The sequence below is a fragment of the Phallusia mammillata genome, chromosome 3 (genome assembly GCF_965637545.1).
Source record: "Phallusia mammillata chromosome 3, kaPhaMamm4.hap1.1, whole genome shotgun sequence".
NCBI classification, from domain to species: domain Eukaryota; kingdom Metazoa; phylum Chordata; class Ascidiacea; order Phlebobranchia; family Ascidiidae; genus Phallusia; species Phallusia mammillata.
The window spans coordinates 6,868,342-6,893,478 of record NC_137254.1 but is presented as its reverse complement, the minus strand read 5'-3'; the positions used below and the strand labels follow the sequence as shown (position 1 = coordinate 6,893,478).

Genomic DNA, 25,137 nt, shown 5'->3' with positions numbered 1-25,137 from the left:
GCACGAATGACAACAAATACAGTTCGTATCCAAGATCCAAAACAGCTGAATTGCGCCACAGTGGATGTCAAGACTATACAGAATAGAGGAAATTGAGACAGTTGAGCAGTTGAGCAGTTGAGCAGTTGAGCAGTTAAGCACTTGAGCAGTTGAGATTTCTGAAGTTCACAGTACCTAGGTGTTTGACATTATGGTGTTGGCTTTATCGTCTAAACATTCAAACAACAATAACAAACGAAAAGTTACTAGAAACACTTCACATGGCTATACATTAACATACTTGTAAACTTGCTGACATTTGGTTAACACACAAACATTTAAACTAAGTCGATTCTAACAGATTACTGCACTAAAACATACAAACTGCACTTTTAGAACAAGGTGTGGCTAAGTCCAAGCACGTTTTAGTCACATGACCGCATATAAAAGTTAGGATTGGCCCAAAACTAACAAAGAACAATGCACTTGGGAATAGACGTTAAGCATGGTTGCACTTGGGAAAGAAAGCATAAAAATCACATTTAAATATTGTGAATTTGTCCGTAACACCAATAGTAAAAACTTTCCCACCGTTGTTACCATTAAACCATAAGTCCATTGTTACGACATAACTGCCAACCATGTGTGTGGCCTGCTTTCACGGATTCCTTTGTTTCAACACGCGTAGCCTAGTTAGTGTTTCAGCAAGTCTGTGGTGTATGAATTAAATTTGCTGTGGTGGATAATTTTATGTTACATCAGTTAGATTGTTTGGACTGTATTGTATTTGTGATGTTCTTGAATGTATTTGGTTTAGGTGGTCAAAAATCGGTTTTAAATCACTGGATAAATACGCGATTAATGTATCGATTCAGGAATCCGGCCCGCCAAGTACTTCTTTTTCCCATATCAGGCCCGCCAACTGGAGAAGTTGCCCGTCCCTGCTCTAGATGCTACTGCAACTAGGGGTGTGGTGTATGCTATACCGTGCGGGGAGTGTGACGAAATATACATTGGTGAGACTGGTAGAAGTCTAAATACGCGCCGGAAGGAGCACGAAAGGGATGTGTGCAACAATGATGCAAAGAAATCAGCGTTGGCAAACCATGCAACGACTCACCACCACAGCATTAATGTTTCTGCTGCTCAGGTGTTGGTGAAGGAAACTGATTATCACAAGCGAAGTTTCCTAGAGTCCTGGAACATCCATTCACGCGCCAACACAATGAAAGTTAAAACAGATGTTTTAATGCCGATAAATTATCGGTCGCTTTTACACCACTGAGCTTGTTTTATCGCTACGGTGGTGCGAGTTTGCACCCCCCGAAACGTCGATTGTTTACAATAAAACTGCTGGATGAGCAATACTTGGTAAGACAATAACATGTCCAACAGAAAGAAGAAGCAATTTTAAGAAAATGTATCATTAACAAGTTAATCGAAATTCATTCTGCAAGTGTACCGTTATACCTCTAATATAATTTTCACATAAGGTTGCACACGAACTGTATCTGATACATTACAAACGCTGACCTGCTCATGATAAATCTTTATTTTAATTGGGTTAGATTTTTGTTCAGTGAAATGTAACAAACAATTTAACTGGATGGTCCCAAATTTGTTTATCGTTGCACTTACTCATGTGCATTGCAACCCATACTGTTCATGGGATCAGCTACCAATACTTTGAAACAATGGATTTGATTTTAAGCAGGAATATGCTGCTTGAGCGCATATAACAATATCATACCACTGTATCAATGTGCATTAAACGCTTACTTATTATCTACTAACTATATTAGTTAATAAATGATTTTGTGCACTAAGCGTTTTCGTCGTTTTCGGCTAGTACCAAACAGATAACTGAAGCAAACAAACAAACAGACACCAAAATATCGATGTAAACTAATCATTTCGATGTACCACTTTTTAAGTGCACGAAAAACCACGCCTCTTGCAATCTAACATGCAATAGAAACAGCAGAAATACCACAGCATTTGTTTGCTAGTACGAACGCCCTTGATGCATTTACAATTGAATTAATCAATAATGTAGCAAGCTTTTACAACACAACATTATTGTTATTGATCAAGTAAATTAAGATTAAAGCGCATCAAATGTGACAATAGACAATTGCTAAAAACATGAGAAATTATAAAAATTATACAAAAAACAAATCAAACAATATAAATGCAATGCAGATAAACAACAGAATCAAGAATCAGTGATTAACTCGCGTTAAAATTTGTAAGGGAAAAGACTAATGCAACAACTAATAATAAAACAACAAGGAGTACGATTACAGAAACTAAGACGATGATTACAGTTTTTGAAGACTTTTCTTGAGGTTGAATACTTGAAATTGTAACAGGTTCTGCGTAGTATACACAATGAACATAAAAACGTTCATCAGGAAAAAGGGAAAACGTTAACAAACTTAGAAGGGTAGTGAAAATTAAACTTATGGCCTAAATTGTTTGTTTTTTTGTTTTAGGGGTTTTAAAAACTCACTTACCATAATCATGAACAATTTCAACTGTAGATTTCATTGGAACATATTCATCTGAAAAATAAGCCCTGTGTAAAATACTTCATAAATAAAGTTTTTATTACTTAATCCTTTATTACGTTTTTATAGTGCAAAATAGTGGGCCTGTTAAAGCTTATTAATAAAAATCAGTTAATATGGAATCGTTTTGCACATCTAAAAATATTTTTAACAACGATTGTTTAAATGTCTTTTTCGAACAATGTACCTGTTTTCTTTTTGTTAGTTGCAGCTTGTCGAATGTCACCTCGATTCAATCCAATATTTTTGTAAGCACCAGCATCATTATTCTCATAATCATGATTCATGTTTAATTCCTGCCAAAATCTGCTAAACGTAAAAACAATTACTGGATTTCATCGTTAGCTACGTGATTTAGTTAGTTTGGTCTAGTATATATTTTGTCTTGCACTCTCTCACATCACGTGTTGCTATGTAATCGTACAAGCTCTGGCTGCTACGCCCCATGGCTGCTAAGACTTATGACTGGCTGCTATGACTCATGACACAACCACTTCATCAGCCAACAACAGTTAGCTTAAACAGAAACTTAAAATATGTGTTTAATCGAAACGAAAAAAGTATCAAAAATAAAATGACATTGCTTTTGGTAAGAAATTTAAAGTAAAATTCTTGATATGTGCAAGGCATTTCGAACATATGCAAGAAGATTCTGAAATAAATATTCTTCAAGGCACACTTGGCAATCACTCGCGACACCTTAGTATACTGGGGTATGCAGGTTGAAATATCTAAGTGACTAAGAAAATCTGTTAAAAATATTGTGAACGTAAAGATCACCACTATAATCAAATCACCATAAGCTAAAAACAGGGTGGTCTTAACGACATTTGACAGTTTGCTAAGCGCATCTGCTTCCTTATTTCTTGCACATAAGTGAAATAACCAGTGTTTTAAAAGTAAATACTTCCATCTGTGCATCGAAAAGATTAACAGAAGCGAATAGTATTCATACTATCAACTTAACTTTTTAATATAGCACACCTTCTTTGTCCCTCAACTACATACTGCTGTCAATCCAAACAAGTGCGTACTTCCTTCAACACAGGTGTCGACAACCCTTGTCACGCGTTGCACGGATGGCAGATGACAGGGGGGGGGGGGGGGGGGGGTAGCGTTGCAAAATAGTTATGTGTCAACTTTGTTTTTCAAATTTATGTTTGCAGTGCAATAAACCACAGAGAGCAATACCCTTCAAATGCAGCCATTTCGTGTTATTTTTGCATAAATATATACTACCTTGCAAACAATTTTAGGAATAAATAAGATTTTTAAAAAGTTCGCAGTAATGAAGAGATGCCCAACCTGCTTTTTCATTTCAGAGTGAAACTGGGAGTAAAAGGTAACATTAGAAGTTTCTCCGAAAACACCAGTAGGAAACAGAGTTTCAAAAAAACTAGACAAAGAGTTAGTACGCAAATTATTTTAATAAAACTGTGTTAACAATAGAACAATGAACAGTTTTGCATCAGCTATGTGTTGATGTAATCTTTAAAATTTAAACCTACAAATAACGTACCACCAGATCATACGCGATGTGACTCATCATCATGATTCGTAATCGTGACATACTAACGCGCATTTAAGCATTAATGACGCTGTTTTCCCACCACAAATCCCCTAAATTTGTTGAAAAGTCACCAACAAATTATAAATAGGTCCTTGAAGATTCTGTAGAGATTTGGTTGCAGCAATACGACCTTATACGGTCAATTCTTATCACCAGCAACATTATGGGGACCTTTTAGGTCGTGTGAATCGAGAACATTGATTTTGTTTCAAATCATTTAGTTGACAAACGGATTCCAAAGTACTAGAACAAAAAAATTCTGGAAAACTAAAAACAAGTTATTTTATTATTAGGTTAAGTTTGTTTTTTAAAGATCCCTTTGCATGTAACAGAGAAGCATTTTTCCAAAGCACTATTCAAACAATCTTATTGGTTATACTTTTCTTTACAGACTTGAGTTGAAATGATGGATCACTTACAATAAACCTTAAACTGTGGACAGTGTCCTGGCAGAATGTTTCAGTATATTTTTTGCCGGCACGATCCGATTATTTAAGAAATAAGCAAAGAGTTACAGCGTAACATCATCACACACAAAAAGAGTTTTAATATTAACGCGAATGAAAATTTTATAGTAGGGAATTAGCAAACGTATAAAAAGAATCATACTAGTTTATTCGATGCCAAACTTTATTAAACTAGTGAGAATTTTTTTGTATAAAGGTTTTACCGTCCAGTGCTTGTTTTTGATACATTTTTGCAAAGTTACAAATAAAAAGGTTTAAATATTATGTTTAAGTACTTGACACTACATAATGTCACATTATTATACGTGAAAGGTTATCATCATTACTTTGGTGGGATAGATTGTTTAATCAATTTACAAAATCTTCTCATCCTAATTGTTATTTAAATCTTATTAACGATAAAATATCATAATTGTCGAATCCAAATCTCTCTGAGAATGAGCATAATCAACTGGAGTCGTTTCGTTTAACGTGGTTCCATGTAATCCGTTTCAGTCTATTTTTAAACAAAAAAAAAATTAAAACGAAAATTATTCATAATAAAAACGCAACAACAACAAATTACGAGTAAAATCACTACAGTCTTCCAAGTAGCGATAGTCTGGATTCTTCATTCCACCAATACACACAAATTCGCTTCTCCAATGGTTCACTCTAGACTATTCACACCAGTTAGTGTTTGATTTCTAAAAAAAACCGTGCTTATATCAGATGAATTTTACCCCTATTTAATGATCACCTATGAAGTCACAAACAAACGCGGCACGAAAATCGTGAAATTTTTTTGAAACAATTTTTTAAATGTTGATCTGCAACTATAACAATAACCTAGTAATACGATTGGGTTCCTGATACTGTTGAATATACAGTACTTATACAACAGCAGGACACATTGCGTATACGCTCCCATGCAGTGGCGTAGGAGCATATGCTGCCGCCCCTGGCTTTCGTTGAAAATGCCGCCCTAAGTAGACTGCAGCAAATTTTGAAATAGTTTCATGTTCAAGCAATCTTTTCAATAAAAATAATTACAAATAATGTGCCGCGTCTCAGAATTCCTAGCACAAAGAGCAACATCTTTTCATACCACAACCTCACTGATACTGAGTTCACTGGAAAAACAAAGATTAGTTTCTCGCTCCAGCGAAAGCCTGTTGGAAATGGTTGAATCTAGCTGTTTGAGTTATTTTTTTCCTCAAGGGACTTGTGTTTGTAAGAGACAACCATGTTCTGTGTGCTTTACAACTGGGGGTGCCCCTAAAGGTCTTTGGTGCCTCACTTTGAAGTGAGATTTGAAAATAAATAATTTGAATTATGAAAAAAGGTTACAAATTCAGAATCCTGATAAAATTTCCTTTTTTATAAGAACAAAACAACGTTTTTTGAAAAATATTGACTTTTATCTCATTTTGCCGCCCCCTTGCAGCCTGCCGCCCCTGGCGCAGAGCCAGAACCGCCAAGTGGCTGCTACGCCACTGCTCCCATGTCTTCCACAAGCACGAAACTGAACAAATCCGGTCGGTAGAGGTTTTACACTTGGTGGCATCATCGAGTTAACCACTGAATCGTTTCCGATGGAAAGTTGAACTGGTACTGAAAGTACGTCGTCACCATAGAAACAATTTGGACCTGAAGTGACAAAAAGTGCCAGAAAGCTTCAGTTATGAAATGCAGATAAGATTTGAAAAATAATTTAACATTGATGGTTGATTATTTTTTGCAACAAGCCATAAATATAAAAACAGTATAATTGTACTGAATGTGTTGCTACCAAAACAATACTCACAAAAGGTTATGTCCGACATAATTTCCAATATTTTGTAGGTGAAAGCGTTGACCTCTGATTCTGGTATTAAAACTCCATTTTTCCTATCGAGTCAAACATCAAAAAATCAATAATTTCATATTACTTGACAAGAAGTGCACCTTGCAACCAGTGTGTAACCCAAAAGTGTGTTGGAGACCGCTTCATTAATTCTCCATCCAAAATCATAGCTAGTTCTGTGTGTGTAGTTGTACAATTCTATAATAGGGTTTTCGAATTACTCCTATAAATAAATAGATACAAGTTCGATAATTATGGAAAATCTTGATCGTGCACTAAGATTTCTTAATTGATGCAAAAGATGTTTCGATCAGGTTTCCTGATTTAAGTCTTAAAATCAAATACACCCATTATGTAAAGGGGCTGAAGCCATGGTCTTCTGAACGTTCCCTTTTTATTGTGTGAAAAAAAATATATACGTGGTTAAATATTATCTTAAACTTCACAAACAACTGGTCAGCCAATTTCATTACGCCACATCTTACAGAAGTCAATGAAGAACTAAAGTAAGTTCCTAAAGACCGCACTTACCTTAGTATTCATGACGAAAAACAAAACATCACACAAGCTGGTATTCATTGTTGACCCATATCTACATCCTGCTTCATAATGTAAAAATAAATTGTTGAGAGTGTGATTTTCCTATGTATACAACTTTAAAATCATTTTGGGGTCAAGAAGCATAAACCTAATAAATTAAGGAGAAAGGAAACCTTTGAATTGGACAATATATCAACGCATTATGTATTTACCTCAAAAAAGAAAAAGTCGTAACAGTGATCAAAGTTTCCCACAGCAAACAAGGCAAAAGGGGATGCATTTTGCGGCTAGATCACACGAAATTACCAAAATCACATCTGTATTGTTTAGAACCCCCCCAAAAAAAATAAGTACAACAAAAATCATCATATCTTTTACCAACCTATAATCCTCTCCGTTATGAAAATAGATTCTTCAACAATTTGATCTATATCTGGATAACGCTCTCGCCGTGTGACGCTTTCAATCTAAATCAACAGTTTTATCCTAATTACACAAACAAATGGCGATTTAATTGCTTAGCCGCATTCCAGAATACATAAATAAACTGCTATCGGGCAGCTGATAAGGACGATCAACACCAGTACCATAATCGTAAAAATAGAAATCAGTGATTAAATTTGTGATCTCTATGGATTTTGCCGCAAGTCGCTCCAACATCGACGTCACATCGGGATAAAAAACTGGCAATGTAAAAACTGAAATATAGGTAATATGCAGAGGTAGTGCACACTGTTTCGACATGCACGGGTTCAGTGCAGATGGTAACAAGATGTTGGCCCGAGATACAAACAGATATTTGGAAATAAAATTGTTGAAAATAATTGAAATAGTTATTGTTTCAGATCTTCACAGACTGGCGTTTAGTGGGCTGGAATCACATTAATTGCTTACGTGTTTTTTGCATGTACAACAGCCAAAAACAAGCCCTGGTTGCCTTGTTTATACTTCGTTGATTCGTGTTTCAAACTAATGAACAAAGCTCATATTTGTCCTACTGTTTGCAGGTTCAAGTGGATAATGATTGTTGAACGTTTCATGCAAGTTTCCTCCATAAATTGGCCAAAATCCGTTTTCAGTTTGATACTGCAGAAAACTCTGCTCTCTACTGACGTCCAGTGGTTTTGCACATGACTTAACATTATGTCTTTTCCCTAAACACGTAACATTCGGATTATCAACACAGTGCAGTCACCACAGGATACTCGCCTGATATTCATAATAAACTCGACTTTCTGATATTTCATAATAAACTCGACGACTTAAACTGGACCAAGTCCGTTCTTGTGTGCGCGTATCAAATGTCCTGAATGTGTTTGTGTTTATCCAATTTTGGTAATCTGCAAAGAAGTGTTTTTTTTAGAATACAAGCAGAAATGTTGCTTACTCAGATAGGTTTTGTCTTTGTTTGACGCCGTGAGAAACCACAAATCCTCATATGTTTCTGTTATATTGAAGTTGTCGTTGATAGTAGTATGACAATAGTTGCAAGTTTCGTTTCGGTGTATAAAGAGCTTGCCTCCTTTTAACGAATTAATTCAAACGATCTGTATGACAGGCCTTTTTATTTTAGTTGACCCTGGTAGATCTTAGCGCTAAATTACGTTGCGTGTTTTGCTTGCGAAAATGATAAAATATGGTCACAGAAGTGATCAAACACAGTCTGTTAATAGCAAAGCCATCATTGGTGTATTTGAAATAATCAACATTGTGAATGTATTATAACATATTCCGCATAAAGTCGTGATTATCGACTCTCCATTATAAACAGAACAGAATACAGAATTAAGTATTGCAAACACGGACGGTCAAACATATCAACGACATGACCAAGTATTGCTCATCCAGCAGTTTTATTGTAATTACTTACAATAAAACTGCTGGATGAGCAATACTTGGTCATACATTATGCCTGGCAGCAATAGCTTATTTCATATCAACGACATATATCAGCAAAATTTTTACACATAAGGAGAAACTGATCAATATTGCCATGAAAAGCAGTAAAAGTGACCCAATTTAAGATCCATTTAGCGAGAAAATATCATAAGTGTTGAATCCAAGTTTTTTAACGAATCAGCATATTCAAATGGAGTCGTTTCGTTCGACAAGGTTCCTCGCAATTCGTTCCGATATAGATTAAAGAAAAAATAATAATTTTTGGACAAACAAATGTTGAATAGGACAAACTATGAAAACTTATAATCTTTTTTATTTGTTTTGAACAACACATTAAGAAAACTTTGATACTTGTAAAGTCATTACAGTCATCTAAGTAAAGAGAATCTGCACGAATACGTAAGCCAAACCGTCAAACAAATACACAATAAGCGGTACTCAGTTCTTAAAAAGCTTTGTGAACTACTGTAATGGACGACCCAATTAAATCACCACTTATTTTTTATTTGACACTGGGGGGCTTAGGTGCGTCGAACTAAACGAATGTTTAAATGCACGGGTGTGCACTGCGCCACACCAAGCATCGTTTCACAGCAAACTGGTTGTGGGGCACTTCTATTATAAAACTTAAGAACTACTATGTACCATAACTTACTAAAACCTTATAAACATGTCCATTATACTACGCGTCACATAAACTTTTTTTTTGATAGAAATACATAATTTGCGCCACATTTTGCATCTCAGTTGATTTTTAGTTGTAGCAACAATTCGATACCGATTTTTAAATTTTCTTGTTTTTTGATTTTTAAATTTTCTTGTTTTACTCCAGTGTCATAACAGTTTAAATTTTGTTTGATTAATTTGTTTTTATGGTAAACAAAATCACATCACAGTCTACGCGAAAGTTGAACCAGGAAGCAAACTTAATGCACCAACGGGGTAGTTCCCAGTTCGTGCTACCGTGCCTTGCTCCTCAATTAATATCAATCAGGGGTGCTTGGATGGGGCGATTACAAAATTGGATCGTTTTCATCTCCAATAAAGCACCACTGTGACTTCATAAGGACTGCAAAGAAAATGCTGTAAGCTGCAGTTGTACCATGAAAACAAAAGTGTGTGCAACATATTTTGCCAGGTAATTAGTCGGCTTTCATTTCAAGGCCACCGATTGGTTTATGTAGCCAAGTGTTAACGCCCACATAAATTACAAACTGATGAGTTTTCACTACACCATTAGCTGGCCGTTGTTTCCATTCAACAATACAAGTGAACTCAAGTTAATATTACCATGCAGCAATTGCAACGGTAGAAATTTGGCAACTGTTGTTTACGAAATTAGCTTGTTTCGACGAGCTCGCTCAAATCTCGCCAGGAAGTCAAATAGTTCAACGGTTAAATTTAAGTAGATTTCCACATTTTCTGTCGCACTTTATTACGATGTATAGATTTTTTATTTTGTTAATTTTTGTCTGCAGTAAACAATTGACATCACAGCCCTTAACGCGGATGTATATAGGCTACTTCAGTTTCTTTGATTAATTTGTTTTTGCGGTAAACAAAATCACATCACAGTCTAAGCGAAAGTTGAACCAGGAGGCAAACTTAATGCACCAACAGGGTAGTTCCCAGTTCGTGCTCCTGTGCATTGCATCTCAATTAATATTAAGCAGGAAGCAAGCTTGGAAGGGGTTTTTTGATTCCAGTTGATTTATCTCCGCGTGGACGTGGGAAATATAAGACTGGCGTTGACTCACTCAACTTTTCTGAGTAATGTTTTCTAAATCGTAGAACAAGCGTGTTCAATAACCCCAGGCTCCTTGGGGTTCTATCATGTAACGGTTACAGGGTTTTCGGGAATTCTAAGGAATCCGCAGTGCTTCTACGAGGTTTGATGCAACAATTTAAACAGAAATGATTCATAATATATTGTTACGGACAGTAACGCTCCATGTGCAATCTAAATTCTAGATAAATGATCAATTGTGACATAATAACCAAAGTCTCGCTACCCTGTATACGAATTGCGAGAAAAAAAAACAAAACAATCCAAGCAACATGGAAATGCACTTCAGTGAATTTTCAGTAAAACTAAAATGGTCATAATATTTTTTGGGGGGGTTGACAAAACACCTTATGGGTCCGTGTCACTAAAAAGTTTAAAGAGTACTGATTTGAATTATTAGGCTGTGTACGTTTTAATGCACTGAAGTCACACTTACAATAATTTAAGAATCCACGAAACAAATGAACTAAATTGAAAATGAGTAGGAAACACAAAACACTATTGAGCACTGCTGCAATAATTGTCCATATGTTGTATTGTTACATTGGTTGTGAATTGATTATCTCGATTTTTTTCGGTTACAGTTGCACTGCCCCACACCAAGCATCCTTTCGCAGCAAACTGGTTGTGTGGCACTTCTATTATAAAACTTAAGAACTACTATGTACCATAACTTACTAAAACCTTATACACATGTCCATTATACTACGCGTCACATAAACTTTTTTTTTTGACAGAAATACATATTTTTCTTGTCTTTGTGACGCGGATGTATTTATTACAGTGCCACAACAGTTTATGATTTCTTTGATTAGTTTGTTTTTGCGGTAAACAAAATCACATCACAGTCAAAGCGAAAGTTAAACCAGGAAGCAAACTTAATGCACCAACGAGGTAGTTCCCAGTTCGTGCTACCGTGCATTGCTCCTCAATTAATATCAATCAGGAAGCAAGTTTGGAAGGGGCTTATTGGATTCCAGCTTATTATCACCACGGGCTTCTTATACCTGCGTAAGGTAAAGTAATAAAATTTATAACCTATCATGTGTTGAAGCCTTTAAACTGGGCAAAGTGGAGATCCGAAGTAAAATAAAAGTGTCACTAACTTTCTCGCAAGCTTAAATCTACATGCACGACTTTGCAAGCTTAAAGCAGGTTTTTCAACGAGCTTCGTACAGTCAACCATAGCGCTTGTTACATACACGACTTGGCAAGCTTAAAGCGGGTTTCCTAATAAACTTCATGCAGTCAACCGTAGCGCTTGTTGCATGCACGACTTTGCAAGCTTAAAGCAGTTTTCCTAACGAGCTTCGTGCAGTCAACCATAGCGCTTGTGACATGCACGACTTTGTACGCTCAAAGCAGGTTTTTCAACGAGCTTCGTGCAGTCAACCATAGCACTTGTTACATGCACGACTTGGCCAGCTTAAAGCGGGTTTCCTAATAAACTTCATGAGGTCAACCATAGCGCTTGTTGCATGCACGACTTTGCAAGCTTAAAGCGGGTTTCCTAACGAGCTTCGTGCAGTCAACTATAGCGCTTGTTACATGCACAACTTTGCAAACTTTTTAAAGTAAGTTTATACACAAGCTTTTTACATGTCCAAAACTTACAATTATACATGTTAGTTTAAATTCAAAGCGTTATCTTACAAACCATAAAGAAACATTTAGTTGTTTTGCAATTAATACATACAGTTTGTAACGCAAATTGGCGTTCGTTATTCGATTTCAGAAAACATGCCGGATGACACCGGTGTGTAAAATCAAAAGGTAGAAGGCAGGGCTACGTATGACCTGTCGTTTCCGTTTTAGTGCCTATAAATATTCTGCGGAAGTGGCTTTCCTTACAGTAACGCGCTTTATTCAGATTGCAAGTGGGTTTAGTTAAGTTCGCAGTGTAAAGTAGCTCGGGAGATTTCTAGTGTAACAGAATTGTGTCTAGGTTTATTGATATCAGTTTTTTAAACAGGTTTCGTTTTTTGTTGTTTCGCTTCTTATATTTAATTCATCGCAACATTAAGTCGACAAAATCAGTCATAATCAGACGATTCAGTCCAATGGTGGGCAATTAATTTTAGTTGAGGGGCACATAAGAAAGCTGACTTGTGTTGGAGGGCTGAACCGACAATAACTTTAACGTAATTCTGTTCGGTATTAATTTTTCTTATTGTAAAAAAAACATTGAAATATATATTTTAATTAGTTACTACTGGTATTCAGAAGAATAAGAATATTCTGTAAATATTTGTGTAAATGTGTGAAATGTAGTGTAGGAAAATCCTCCTACAGAAATAATTAACTTTGTACGCTTTTTCCTGTAACAAAGGGTTGGACAACTTGTGTTTTGTAGATAGACTCATGTAGCTGTTCCCTTACGCATGTGCGTCACTACATAAATATATTTTTTAAAACAATGACATTCTTTTCAAAATAAAAGCAAAATTGCCATATTTCATGCACAGCACGGTTAAATTTTACTTTACATCACGCGGTCAGGCAGGGATTAAAACGTCTAATTATGACTGGATGTGGCCAGCGGGCCGTAATTTGTCCGTTTTCGGTTTAGTCCAGTGCTTCCCAACCTTTTCCAGCTCACGGCCCACTTTTAAACAAAATTTTTTTTGGTGAACCACTTTTTTAACACATTGTACTTTTGCCTCAAATTTTCTTCCTGCCTTCATGAAACCGTACTTGATGTATTCTGGGTTCAAATAAAGCTAACAAAGAGAGTTCTGGCATCAAGATTTCACAACTAATACTAGTACTGTTGTGACCCGACAATTGCAATTTGGGTGTGTATTAAAAGCTTTGTTTAAATTATGCGGCATTTTAATATTGAGTAAAATGTTTGTTTTTTATAATAAAGTTAAACTTGAAAGTATGTTCACACAAACTGTGTAACTTTTTTAATTTCTTTTTTGGTATGATAATACTTTAAAACGTTTTGCGGCCCACGAGAAAGAACGTCGCGGCCCACCGGTTTAGAAGCGCTGGTTTAGTCGATAGTTTCGTTTAAATCGTTTGTAATGAAAACTGTTATACACACAATAATTTGACAAAACATAAACTGGTTGATCTCAAATTTACCCCATTTGGTTTTGCATTTATTTTTCCCAGCCCCCTTACCTGACAATACAAATGCATTGGTTTAAAGATTTACAGCATTGACTGTTGGTTTGAAAATAAAAACGTTGAATCGTCGGCGAATTGTTGGATTTTGGTTTTAATTTTAAATCCATTTTGATATATATTTTGTTAGTTGTGGTACAATTTACGTTGGTTTTCCTAGTTTGTTTATACAAGTTCCATAAAATTTCCTTTTAGAAGTGGCTAAAAATAAGAATAAAGTTGTACGGAAAGTCCGTTATTCCCGGAGAACAGTTTTTGTTCATTAGGCTTTTACATATTTCCTATTTCTTCTTTGATAAAAGGTGTAACTATTAATTAAGTCGTGTAGGTTTCTATTTGAAAACTTGTGGATTTATTCTGGGAGTGAAAGGTGTAACTATTAATTAAAGGGTGTGGGTCATTATTTGGAAGATAAAATAACTTTGCCCAGGTTTGTTTTGGTATTTTGGTTTTGCCAAATGTTTTGCTAAAACTGATGAATAATTTTGTCCGGGTTTGATTCAATTTTATCATCCATTTTGGGAGATCTGATGCTGGTGGTTTCCTGTTTAACTTGTTCTGTGCTAAGAAAGGATTTATCTGCTTTTTCGTTTCCAAAAATCTTTGATTCGGGTTCTGATTTTAGCTCCATTATGAGTTTGTTCGTTAACTTGAAATAAAAATGAACCACCCAAGCCTTCCCCTCACAAACATTAAAGTGCAAAAAAAGAACATGGTATATTTTTTTATTTTTCTAGGAGTTGTAAATTAATTCAATTACCTTGGTAGACAAGAATAAAACAAGAGTTTTTGTACAAAAACAAACTAAACTCTTATATTAACAGTTGCTACATAGAAATCATAAACATGCTGTGGTTGTTGCTATTGTTTTTCGTCGGATGCGCGGAAGGTATCCGAGTGAGGGAAAGGTGTCCGAGTGAGGATTTCACTCTCGCTCCTCGACCTTATACAAGTAAGCTTACCTCCATTCAAAATTAATCCAAAAGTTAATAGCACATGTTTTGTAGCAAAATAAACTTATGTATTTCTTTCCAACTTCCGCTTTGTTTTAGTTTTCTGTAAAACCTATTTTTGCAATTTTTTCACAGAACCTGAAAATCTCTCGGTGTGCGAGAAACCGTACCGCGATCCCAACTGCACCTGCCCTTCTTCAATGTTCGAATGTGCTTGTCACAAGTTCGGTCGGTGTGGGGACAATCCAGGATGTATTGGACTGCGGTGGGTAAATAACGGATTGAACAGCTGTGGTGATTGGAGCGACGAGTTTGGTGAAGTTTGTCCTAAAGGCAAGTTTCAGTGTGATTGCTTCAACACAACTTGTAAAGGTTTTGTTGGGTGTGTGAGGGAGGAGTTGCGATGTAATGGAAAGATAGAATGTTTAGATGGCAGTGATGAAGTTAATTGCACGTGTTCAGCTGATAATAAGTTTGAATGTCCTTGTTACCAAACAAAGAACTGCACAACACTATGGGGTGGTTGCATCAACAAATACTGGCAATGTGATGGAAATAATCACTGTGGAGATTGGAGTGATGAAGTTAATTGCACTTGTCCAGCTCATAAGTTTGAATGCGATTGTTTCAAAACAAAGAACTGCACATTCAGTTTTGGTTGCATCTACAAAAACAGACAATGTGATGGAGATAATGACTGTGGAGATTGGAGTGATGAAGTTAATTGCACTTGTGCAGCTAATAAAGTGTTTCAATGCGATTGTTACAAAACAAAGAACTGTACAGATATAGCGGGGGGTTGCATCGACAAAGATTGGCAATGTGATGGAGATAATGACTGTGGAGATTGGAGTGATGAAGTTAATTGTACTTGTCCAGCTCAAAAGTTTCAATGTGCATGTGTTCGCTCAAAACAATGCGATATCAGTATAAGGGGAAGTTGTATTGACCGATCTTTGGTATGTGATGGAAATCGTGACTGTTTGGATGGTAGTGATGAGACACATTGCTATGATGGAATTGATGAAATTTGTTCAGTTTTCCATTTTACATGTCAATCTTGTACTATGTTAGCTACAACTTGTAAGAGTGAACAACTTGCCAGGTATCTTGTACATTCCACAGTTCCGGCAGAGTGCAACACAGTAAACCAACCATCATGTGCTGATGACATCAACAGATGTGAAAGCAAGAATGTAATTTGTGTCTCTTCAAACTGCAAAAAAACAGAGAAATTTTGTCAGAATTATTTTATTTGTGAAAACAAAAAAATCATTGCTGAAAGTGACTTTTGTGACTCAGTTAGTAGTTGCAGTGACAATAGTGACGAAATTAAGTCAGGATTTGGGTTTAAATGCTCTGGATCATCGAGACAAGGTGCTTGTGTTTTGCCACAAACCAATGTTTACGATTCAGTGGCTCAATGTTCTGATAAATCTGATCTTTGTTTTGTCAACGGACAGTTCAAATGTTTTCAGTGCTCAGATAAAAAGTTAATCATATCACCTAAGCAAGTTTGTGACGGTATAGTGGATTGCTTTGATATGTCAGATGAGTGTTTGTGTTTAAATCAAAGTTTGTGTGATGATATAAGGGGTGATTGTCCTTCAAATCAGATGCATTGCCAAAATAATTCTGTATGTTCAGTTCAAAGTGGAAAGTTGTGCAACTCAAGCGTGCAATGCGTTGATCAAATAAACACAAAATATTGTTTGTCTGCAAACAAATTGGAACAAACTCAGTGTTTACCAGGAAACTTTAAAGGCCTCGGACTTGACGAAATATTTAAATGTGCAAGAAATGACAACAAGCTGTTGAGGTTTTACTTTCAGTATCTGCTTGGTAGGGGAACTGAAGCCAGAGTTTTGTTGAACTCAATATGTGATGGTAAAGTACGGGATGACCTGTCGTTATATGGTGAAGTGAATTGTCCAAATATGTTTTATTGTTTCTCAAAAGGAATGTTCAACATCAAAAACACTCAGGTCTGTGACGGAAAAGTCGATTGTGATGACGGCTCAGATGAATTTCCTGATCTTTGTAACAAAACCCAGTTTTATTGTAAAGGCAACGATAGGGTTTCTATTGACAGAAAAACTGTTTGCGACGGAATTATCGATTGCGACAATGAATCTGATGAAAGTAGATGCCGTTGTGAAAAAAAGAGATTTTATTGCACAAATAAACAACCTTTGTCGATTGAATGGAAACTGGTGCAGAATGGAATTCTGGATTGTTCGGACGGAAGTGACGAATGTGTGAACTTGGTTGGAGACGCGTTTGCAGATGTTAATGAAATGATTGCCAATCCAATATACCGGGCAATTTTCTGGATAACAGCTGTATTGGCTTTGGGAGGAAACTCGTTTGTGTTTATTGCAACTGCTCACGGCTTATGGAATGTAGACAGAAACACAAACGTTTTTATTAACACAAGTATTTTTCTTCTAAACCTCTGTTGCTCAGATTTTCTCATGGGGATTTATCTGCTTGCAGTTATAGTGCAAGCCACACAGTTTTCTGGCTTGTATTGTTTGTTTGACAAGAAATGGAGATCAAGTAGTTTGTGTTCAGGACTTGGAGCACTTGCTGTAGTTTCTTCTGAAGCATCGGCCCTGACGATGACAGCAATGACCACTTACCGCCTTGTATCAGCCTTTAAACCATTTACAATTCGAAGTGTAGGTTTTCTTAGAGTTTTACTTGCTGAATTTTTTTGCTGGATTTTTGCTGTTGTTTTGGCAACTGTTCCATTACTGAAAGTCACTTCGGAATATTATACAACTGATGTTTGGTTTCCAAACAACATTTTCGGAAATGATTTTGTTTCCAGGGAAAACATGTCACTTCTTGCACAAAGAATTACTGGTGTAGAACCAGAAAGTTGGAACGATGCGAAAAAAACCATCAAGCAAACATTTCCTCGCAACCCAATCAAAGGAGAGTTTGGATATTATGGAGAAACAAGTGTCTGTATGCCACGTTTGTTTGCCACAACCAGTGAATTTGCTTGGGAATTTTCAACTTTTCTCATCACAATCAACTTCCTCATGTTCATCTACATGGTTATTGCATATGTTCTTATCTACAAACAATGCAACCGCATAAAAGGTTTCAGAAGCAATGATATCAGCTCCAAGATGCAAAAGAGAATCTCGAGGTTGATTTTGACGGACTTCTGTTGCTGGATTCCAATTTGTGTCATGGGATATTTGAGTATTGGAGGAATCAAGATGCCACCAGATGCTTATGTGCTGAGTGCTTGTTTGTTGCTTCCAATCAACAGCGCTCTTAATCCCTTGATTAACTCTAAAGCATTGGAAGATCAACTTGTCAGGGCAAAGAAATGGCTGATGGAGAAATTGTCCATTCTACGGGCATCTACAAATCGCTCATCTGATTTATCTGTAAGATACAATGCTCGTGCAGATGAAGAAGGCGACAGAGTGATTGAGATCAGAGAATGAAACAACCATAAACTTAAACAATAGTAAATATCCCACAAATATTTGTTGCAGTTTTCGCAGTGGTAAATCTTGTTATACTCGATCTGGTTTTCGTCATGTATATATTGTTATGTAAATATGTAAATTTATTATGTGAAAATTTGACTTATAATGTCTGACTATTTTTCTATGCGTTATTATTTAGGCAAGAGCCAAGTCAGGAAAGTTACAAACATAGTAAAAAGGAATTTCAGGGTTTAAGCTTTATTTTTAAATCTAGAAAGAATGATTGTTACATTTAAAACAGAATAGAAACTAAGTTTGCCCTTTGTCGAAAAAAAAACACTTTGTAATTAAGAACAAGTTTTACCACAATACGCACACAAATATCCAGGTTTAGTAACGGTTGAAAGAGTCTGTATAAATTTTCATGAGTACAATAGGACACAAGCATCAGTGAAGGATAGCAAGCAAAGCTACATAATAGCACTTGAACAATCACCGGATTGAAATCATCTACGCAACTTTTGGGTTTAATTGTGATCAACTATAGAAAATCAAAACTGTTACATTGACCACTGAGAAGTTGCCTGAGATTTAAACACCGACCTCACTATGGTTAAGGATAGCACTAAACCAGAGGTGTTCAACTGCTTATCACAATGGGCCACAATTTACATGTAAAACTAGAAGGGTGGCTTAGCACATATTGCCCTTGCACATACACTATAGCTTATTGTGAAACATTAATATATTTCCTACACTTATTTATATTGGGTCCCATATTAGCCATTGTCTTTTATAACCTTTGTTGTTTCTGCAAGCAAAAACTCGTGGGTCCCCACACATGCAAAGTTGTAGGTAATGCATTTCAACAGATAACAATGAGTAAGTAGGATAACTAATTGAGGTTCAACACACACAAACTTAAAAGTAGGAAACCACAGTGACTTAATCAATAGTACTGCAAAATTTCAGTCCAATCTGCCAACGTTTAAAATTTCAACCACTAGAGGTGTTTTGAGAAACAACCGTCAATGTTTCTGACGTCAAAGGGCTGTTAACAACCCCTGAACTGTAATGGTGCAATAACGATAATTGGCATACTTTACAAGCTATCCAAATTTTAGCCAATTCTGACATTGTTTACAAACTCACCCCTTTTAGGGGGCTAGCGGGGTAAATACTAGGGTTATCGAGGCAAACAAAGTGGGATGCACATCTACATAACTATATCTACCATCTGTATAAGTTTCAGCCAAATCCATCAGGCATTTGATGGCAAAACGAGTCAGACAAACTTCGGGGAAAAAATCTATTTTAGGGGGCTAGCGGGGTAAATACTGGGGTTATCAATAAAACAAAGTGGGATGCACATCTACATAACTACATCTACCATCTGTGTAAGTTTCAGCCACATCCATCAAGCATTTGATAGCAAAACGAGTCAGACAAACTTCGGGGGGAAAAACTATTTTAGGGGGCTAGCGGGGTAAATACTGGGGTTATCAACAAAAACAAAGTGGGATGCACATCTACATAACTACATCTACCATCTCTGTAAATTTCATCCAAATCCATCAAGGATTTGATGGAAAAACGAGTCGGACAAACTTTGGGGAGAAGAAAAAAAAGAAAAAAAACAAAAGAAAAAAAAACAAAAACATTTTGAGTAAAATCAATATGTGTCCCCTTCAGGAAGGGAACCCATAATGATGCTGAGGGCCAATTTGATACATTTTGATCAACATTTATTTATTGCAGTGGTTTTCAACCTGCAGTTTGCCCCTCTCAAGGGTCCCTGGGTTGTTTCGAAGGGCCCATAAGGGCAAAATTTTAAACCGTAGCAGTTTTCCTTGCAATAAAATGTCAAAATTCTAAACAACAACTTCCTGTGATTTAACAGTGAAAAGTATAAAACAATTGACCACTTGACGCAGTCAGCGTGGGTTACACAAATAGCTCTCGCGGACCGTATGTTGCACGACCCTGCACTAAACTAACCAAAAATACAGAAAAACATATGTTGCAAAATACTAAGTTGTGACCCCTCTTAAGATGAAATTGCAAATTTGGAAAATAGCATTCAATGGTTTACAGTGCTTATGTAAAAGCAATGTATAGTAAAAGCTTCTGTTGTAATGTTTGAGTCTTTTTACTGTTGGAAAATAAGATCCAACAACACATAAATGGTTTAAATTATAAATGCGCCTGTGTTTAATTCAGACAAAGCGCTGTAGATATTTCCACCATGTGGTCTTTATACTTGTTGTAATAAAATTTTCCAGTTCTGTTAATTGTTATATTGTTAAAATATTCCGTTCATTTCAATGCTGATTTCTACAAGCGAGAAAATTCATTTCATTAGATTGATGTAAAACAAACAGCAAGAAAAATACACATACCCTTAGGGTAGACACTCCGAATCAGACTTTTGGACCAAACAAACTTATCGCTGCACATATTACACATATGACGTCAAACACTACAGTTAAGTTCCCAAAGTCTATATTCGACAGAGCATGTCGCTAAGCACAACGAGAACTACTTGCGGTTAAACACACAATACAAAAAACTTTCCGTGTCTAGTGTACTGTGAACTACAAAACTGATTTTACATGCCTGACGCGGCATGAAGAGCGTTTGAGTCGTTGCTCAAAATTATCAGTGCCTTCTGCGTGGTGCGTTATTGTAATAGATTTTGAAGTAAGGGCATCAACTGTATGCAATCAACAGTTTCACTAGTTTTACACACATTTTAGGCTGTAAGATTAGTTACTGGACTAATTGGGCACAAATTAACAGTGACCTGACAAGCCTGTGAGGACAAAAATAAACACTTCTCGAGTTAAAAAAGGGGTGAAAATGGGTAAATTTCACATTTTTGGGGTAAACTGCCGGGTCAACTGGGGTGAAAGTTCACAGTGCAAAAGTTTAAATATATATGTACAATAGGCTTCTCTAAAATACACAATCTACACTTTCTACTTATAAAACGTATAAAAGTCCGGGACTATATAGGTCAGGGTAAGGCTAAACAAAGGTAAGCGCACCATTGGTGGATAGATGATAAACGCGCTGCAGCTACACTGTTACTACAAGCGTTATGTGACAAATAGGCAAAAGTTGTAACTCGCTGCTTACTGAGATTTTATTGCCTCAACCAAGGCTGAATTAAATATTGGGCAAACTAAGCATTTTCTTACGGCACCATATTCATTGTCGAATATTTAATAACAGCCTCCGAATATTTGACCATAGAGAATTTTTAGGTCATTCTGCGTCAACGAAATTCAGGCGTTTGGGCAACAAAAATGTTACTTAGCAAACGAACCTGACTTTTTTTAAAACAAATTAAACCTGAAAATTGGATTAAGCGAGGGGAATCTACGGCACAAATGTGCCCGCTATGTGAAGTCAGGCCCGCATTAGGCCAGTTTTGTTTAAAAAAATTCCCCTGACTTGACCTAAATCACTGCAGTATACAAAGCATAGTACGCCAGGCCTCGCATCAACAAAATACGAATTTTTAAAATATTTCTTACAGAAAAGTTTTTAGTTTTTTTTCGAAATTATTCGGTTTTACTCCGAATAACCTTTTGAGGTGGGTTTATTTTTAACAAATCAATTGACTTTCCAACATTAAGAATACGGGACTTAATAAGCACAAAAATCAAATTCAAATGTTTTCTAAAAAGACGTTTATAAAAGTTGTACTAGTTTGGAAAAGCTTGCATTATGATCAGAAAGGTAACAAAAATGACTTGAATTAAATTTTGGTTGTTTTTGTTTTAATGAAATATTTTTGCAGTTTTTTTTTTTTTAGAAAAGGAAATTTTATGAATTTTTTTGTTTTGAAATTCGTACATCATAATTCGTACATTTTGAAACGATTTGATGCAGGCTCCGCTAGAGTGGGCTAAAGGTCGCACCAGGGCCAATAAAGGTCTGAGGGATTCATGACGTCAATACACGATAATTTTGGAGCTATTAACACCATACCTCACGGGAGACCCTAATTTTTTTGGGATAGTTTTATTGAATTTTAAATGCTAATACCTTACCTCGACCCTAACAGTCCTAACCGTAAGCATTTTTAGAGATAAATAAAGTCTAGTTTAAACTGAAATCCACCTACAGTAGCAGTTTTCCGGTGATTACTGTTCTCTACATCAATACGATTCAAAACCCAGTGTATAAGGCCTAGGCCAAACAGAATCAACCGTTGTACACAATAGTTTCACGGAATATATATTTCACAAAACGTTTTGTCATCTTCAGTTCTGTAAAGCGAATACAATACTGTTATAAAAGCATAGTAAAACAGTAAAAACAATAAAATACTAAAACAAGCTGCCAGTATAGCATGCAACTGGTGAAGAAACTTACGGTGGCCCACAAGTGCAATTCAACAACTTTTTGGCTGACATTAATTTTTTTCAGTGCAAACATTTATTTTTCGATGCAAACATTTTATTTTCAGTGCAAACATTTATTTTTCGATGCAAACATTTTATTTTCAGTGCAAACATTTATTTTTTAGTGCAAACATTTATTTTTTAGTGCAAACATTTATTTTTTGATGCAAACATTTATTTTTCAGTGCAAACATTTATTTTTCAGTGCAAACATTTTTTTTGGTGCAAACATTTTTTTTTCAGTGCAAAAATTTTTTTTTTTGGTGCAAACATTTTTTTTCAGTGCAAACATTTTTTTTAGGTTTAATTGCAGGGTGTGTCAATTTTTTTTCAAAATGGTGGAAACGTGATAAACCTATACATTACACCGGCAATTGGTTGTAAACCTTGGCCACTAAACAATTCAGTACTTTCTATAGTTAGTACAAATTATAATAACAAGTATGTTGTGGATTTAAAGTTAAGATAAATTTTTTTTGCACTTGTCCACATTTACATTCTGTCTGTAGCTTACTCTCTGCACAGTGTGCCAAAGACCAAAACGCTGGAGTTGTTTGTCTTAGCTGCATTGCAGGACATGTAAAATGTTGTGTTGTTTTTTCATTAAAGCTTGATAATAGGCTTCATTGTCAAGCAATATACATCACAATTCCTATTATTGTTTAGTTTAAAATAATAGTTCAATACTTCAACTACCCCTTGTGTTAACTTCTCAAAGAAATCAAATTGTCCGTCACATCGAACTATTTTGCTTTGTAATGTCAGAGTGAAGTAGGTAAACCGACACATATATTTAATTCAAGTAAAATTGCTTTTATTTGTGCACTATTAGTAAGCGACCTAGTCCTTTAGAAACCATTGCTGCATATGGCCTTATTGAGCCTTCTTCTTCCCGGTTACGCCTAAACTGTACTCCCGCTTCGCTCGCACAGCCAGCTTCGCCCCCAATCTGTCCATATAGCCCTTACGCCCATGTTAAATTTGTTAAGCCATTAGTTGACCTTGTTTAGTTCCCTAAGCCCAGACTTAACTCGCTTAGACTTAGCCCCTGTTCAATGAACTACGTCAGTAATTCTCAACCGGGGCCCTCTTGGCCACGCGTGTCGGTTCAGCAGAAACATTCGCCAAGAGACATTAAGTCCTTTTTCCTTCGTGGCGTAGCCGCTTTCTTTCGCAATGCACAGAATTAAGGATATGTTACAGATGTCTTGACTTTGGATTTATCACATATGGATGTTCATTCGTATTTTTGATTTAATCGACAAATTGTCACTCGGTCTTCGTGGCACATTGGGGCCACCAAGTACCATACCTACTTAATTTGATGTGATTAAAGCTGAATTTTTAACGATTCTGGAACTAAAAAGTTTATTTGCCGTTACCTATTTTTAGGATTAGCCTTTTTACCTAATTTCATGACCATAGCAATTTGTAAAACGTGACCACTGTCCGTGTTAAGGTACACATGGCCCATATTTTAATATATATGCCGTTTGTCTGTTTTATAGAAATTTATTACTATCCCTATAAATCCTGGACTTTAATTTAAGTAAGTTCTTTTTATCTAGAAGGTTACTTATTGGGGGCACAGGTCCTGAAGGTTACTTGAATGGGGGGCACGATCTATGAAAGGTTGGGAACCACCGCACTTAGCCATCGCTTAGCACACTTGGCCCGGACAAGACCTGATTAAGCGGTGACCTAACTAACTAAACATGCAGGGTCTGGGCTAAGCCGGCGGTTTTGACGGCATCCTAAAGCTCCGGCTGTAGGCTGCGCAATGCCTACCATGTCATTTTGCAATTTTTGACACGCCGTATAAGTCTTAGATGATGAAGCCATTAATGTTTGCTTAAAAAACGTTTGCAACAAAAAAAGTTTTTCCACTGAAATAAAATGTTTGCACTGAAAAATAAATGCTTGCATCGAAAAATAAATGTTTGCATCGAAAAATAAATGTTTGCACTGAAAAATAAATGTTTGCATCGAAAAATAAATGTTTGCATCGAAAAATAAATGTTTGCACTGAAATAAAAATGTTTGCATCGAAAAATAAATGTTTGCACTGAAAAATAAATGTTTGCATCGAAAAATAAATGTTTGCATCGAAAAATAAATGTTTGCACTAAAAAATAAATGTTTGCATCGAAAAATCAATGTTTGCACTGAAAAATAAATGTCTGCCAAAAAAATGTTAAATTGCACTTGTGGGCCACCGTAGAAACAATCCAGAGTGAACGCCGAACTGTTTACTATCGGACTGTCAAGTCTGCTGCAGGTGTGTTGCAAAACACAAAAAGGGCGAAGGTACAGAAAAAGATAAGAGAGTAATTGGGTTGAGGGGAATGCGTGGAAAACAAATTCAACGAACACGCGGTAGTATCATGCGCTGGATGTTTATTTTGGCATTAATCAACGCTAACCACTTTGCTTCGGCCATATCTAAATTTTGTAGCACAGGTTGTTCTGCAAAAATGACCGAAAAACATTGGGCGATGTTTGGTTTTTTAACGAGCGCAGATATATGCTTCTGTTCGCTATGGCGCGGCTTT

The 25,137-nt window shown here is 36.1% G+C and overlaps 1 protein-coding gene and 1 long non-coding RNA gene across 2 annotated transcripts; one reads left to right on the top strand and one right to left on the bottom strand.

Annotated features, from left to right (window-relative positions):
* Positions 1-1,516: 1,516 nt before the first annotated feature.
* Positions 1,517-2,853, bottom strand: LOC145220258 (uncharacterized). Its single transcript, XR_013858056.1, has 3 exons — positions 2,737-2,853; positions 2,496-2,543; positions 1,517-2,354 (listed from the first exon to the last, which is right to left on the bottom strand). It is a non-coding gene; the product is annotated as an uncharacterized LOC145220258 (long non-coding RNA).
* Positions 2,854-17,018: 14,165 nt separating this feature from the next.
* LOC145218784 (G-protein coupled receptor GRL101-like) lies at positions 17,019-18,325 on the top strand. The gene has a single exon (XM_080086185.1). It carries the CDS (start codon positions 17,019-17,021, stop codon positions 18,186-18,188), a length of 1,170 nt encoding a protein of 389 aa, XP_079942311.1. The 3' UTR covers positions 18,189-18,325.
* Positions 18,326-25,137: the final 6,812 nt, after the last annotated feature.

Excerpts from the sequence above, each read along its gene's own strand:
- LOC145218784 (XM_080086185.1), top strand. The coding sequence starts at position 17,019 with ATGATTGCCAATCCAATATACCGGGCAATTTTCTGGATAACAGCTGTA.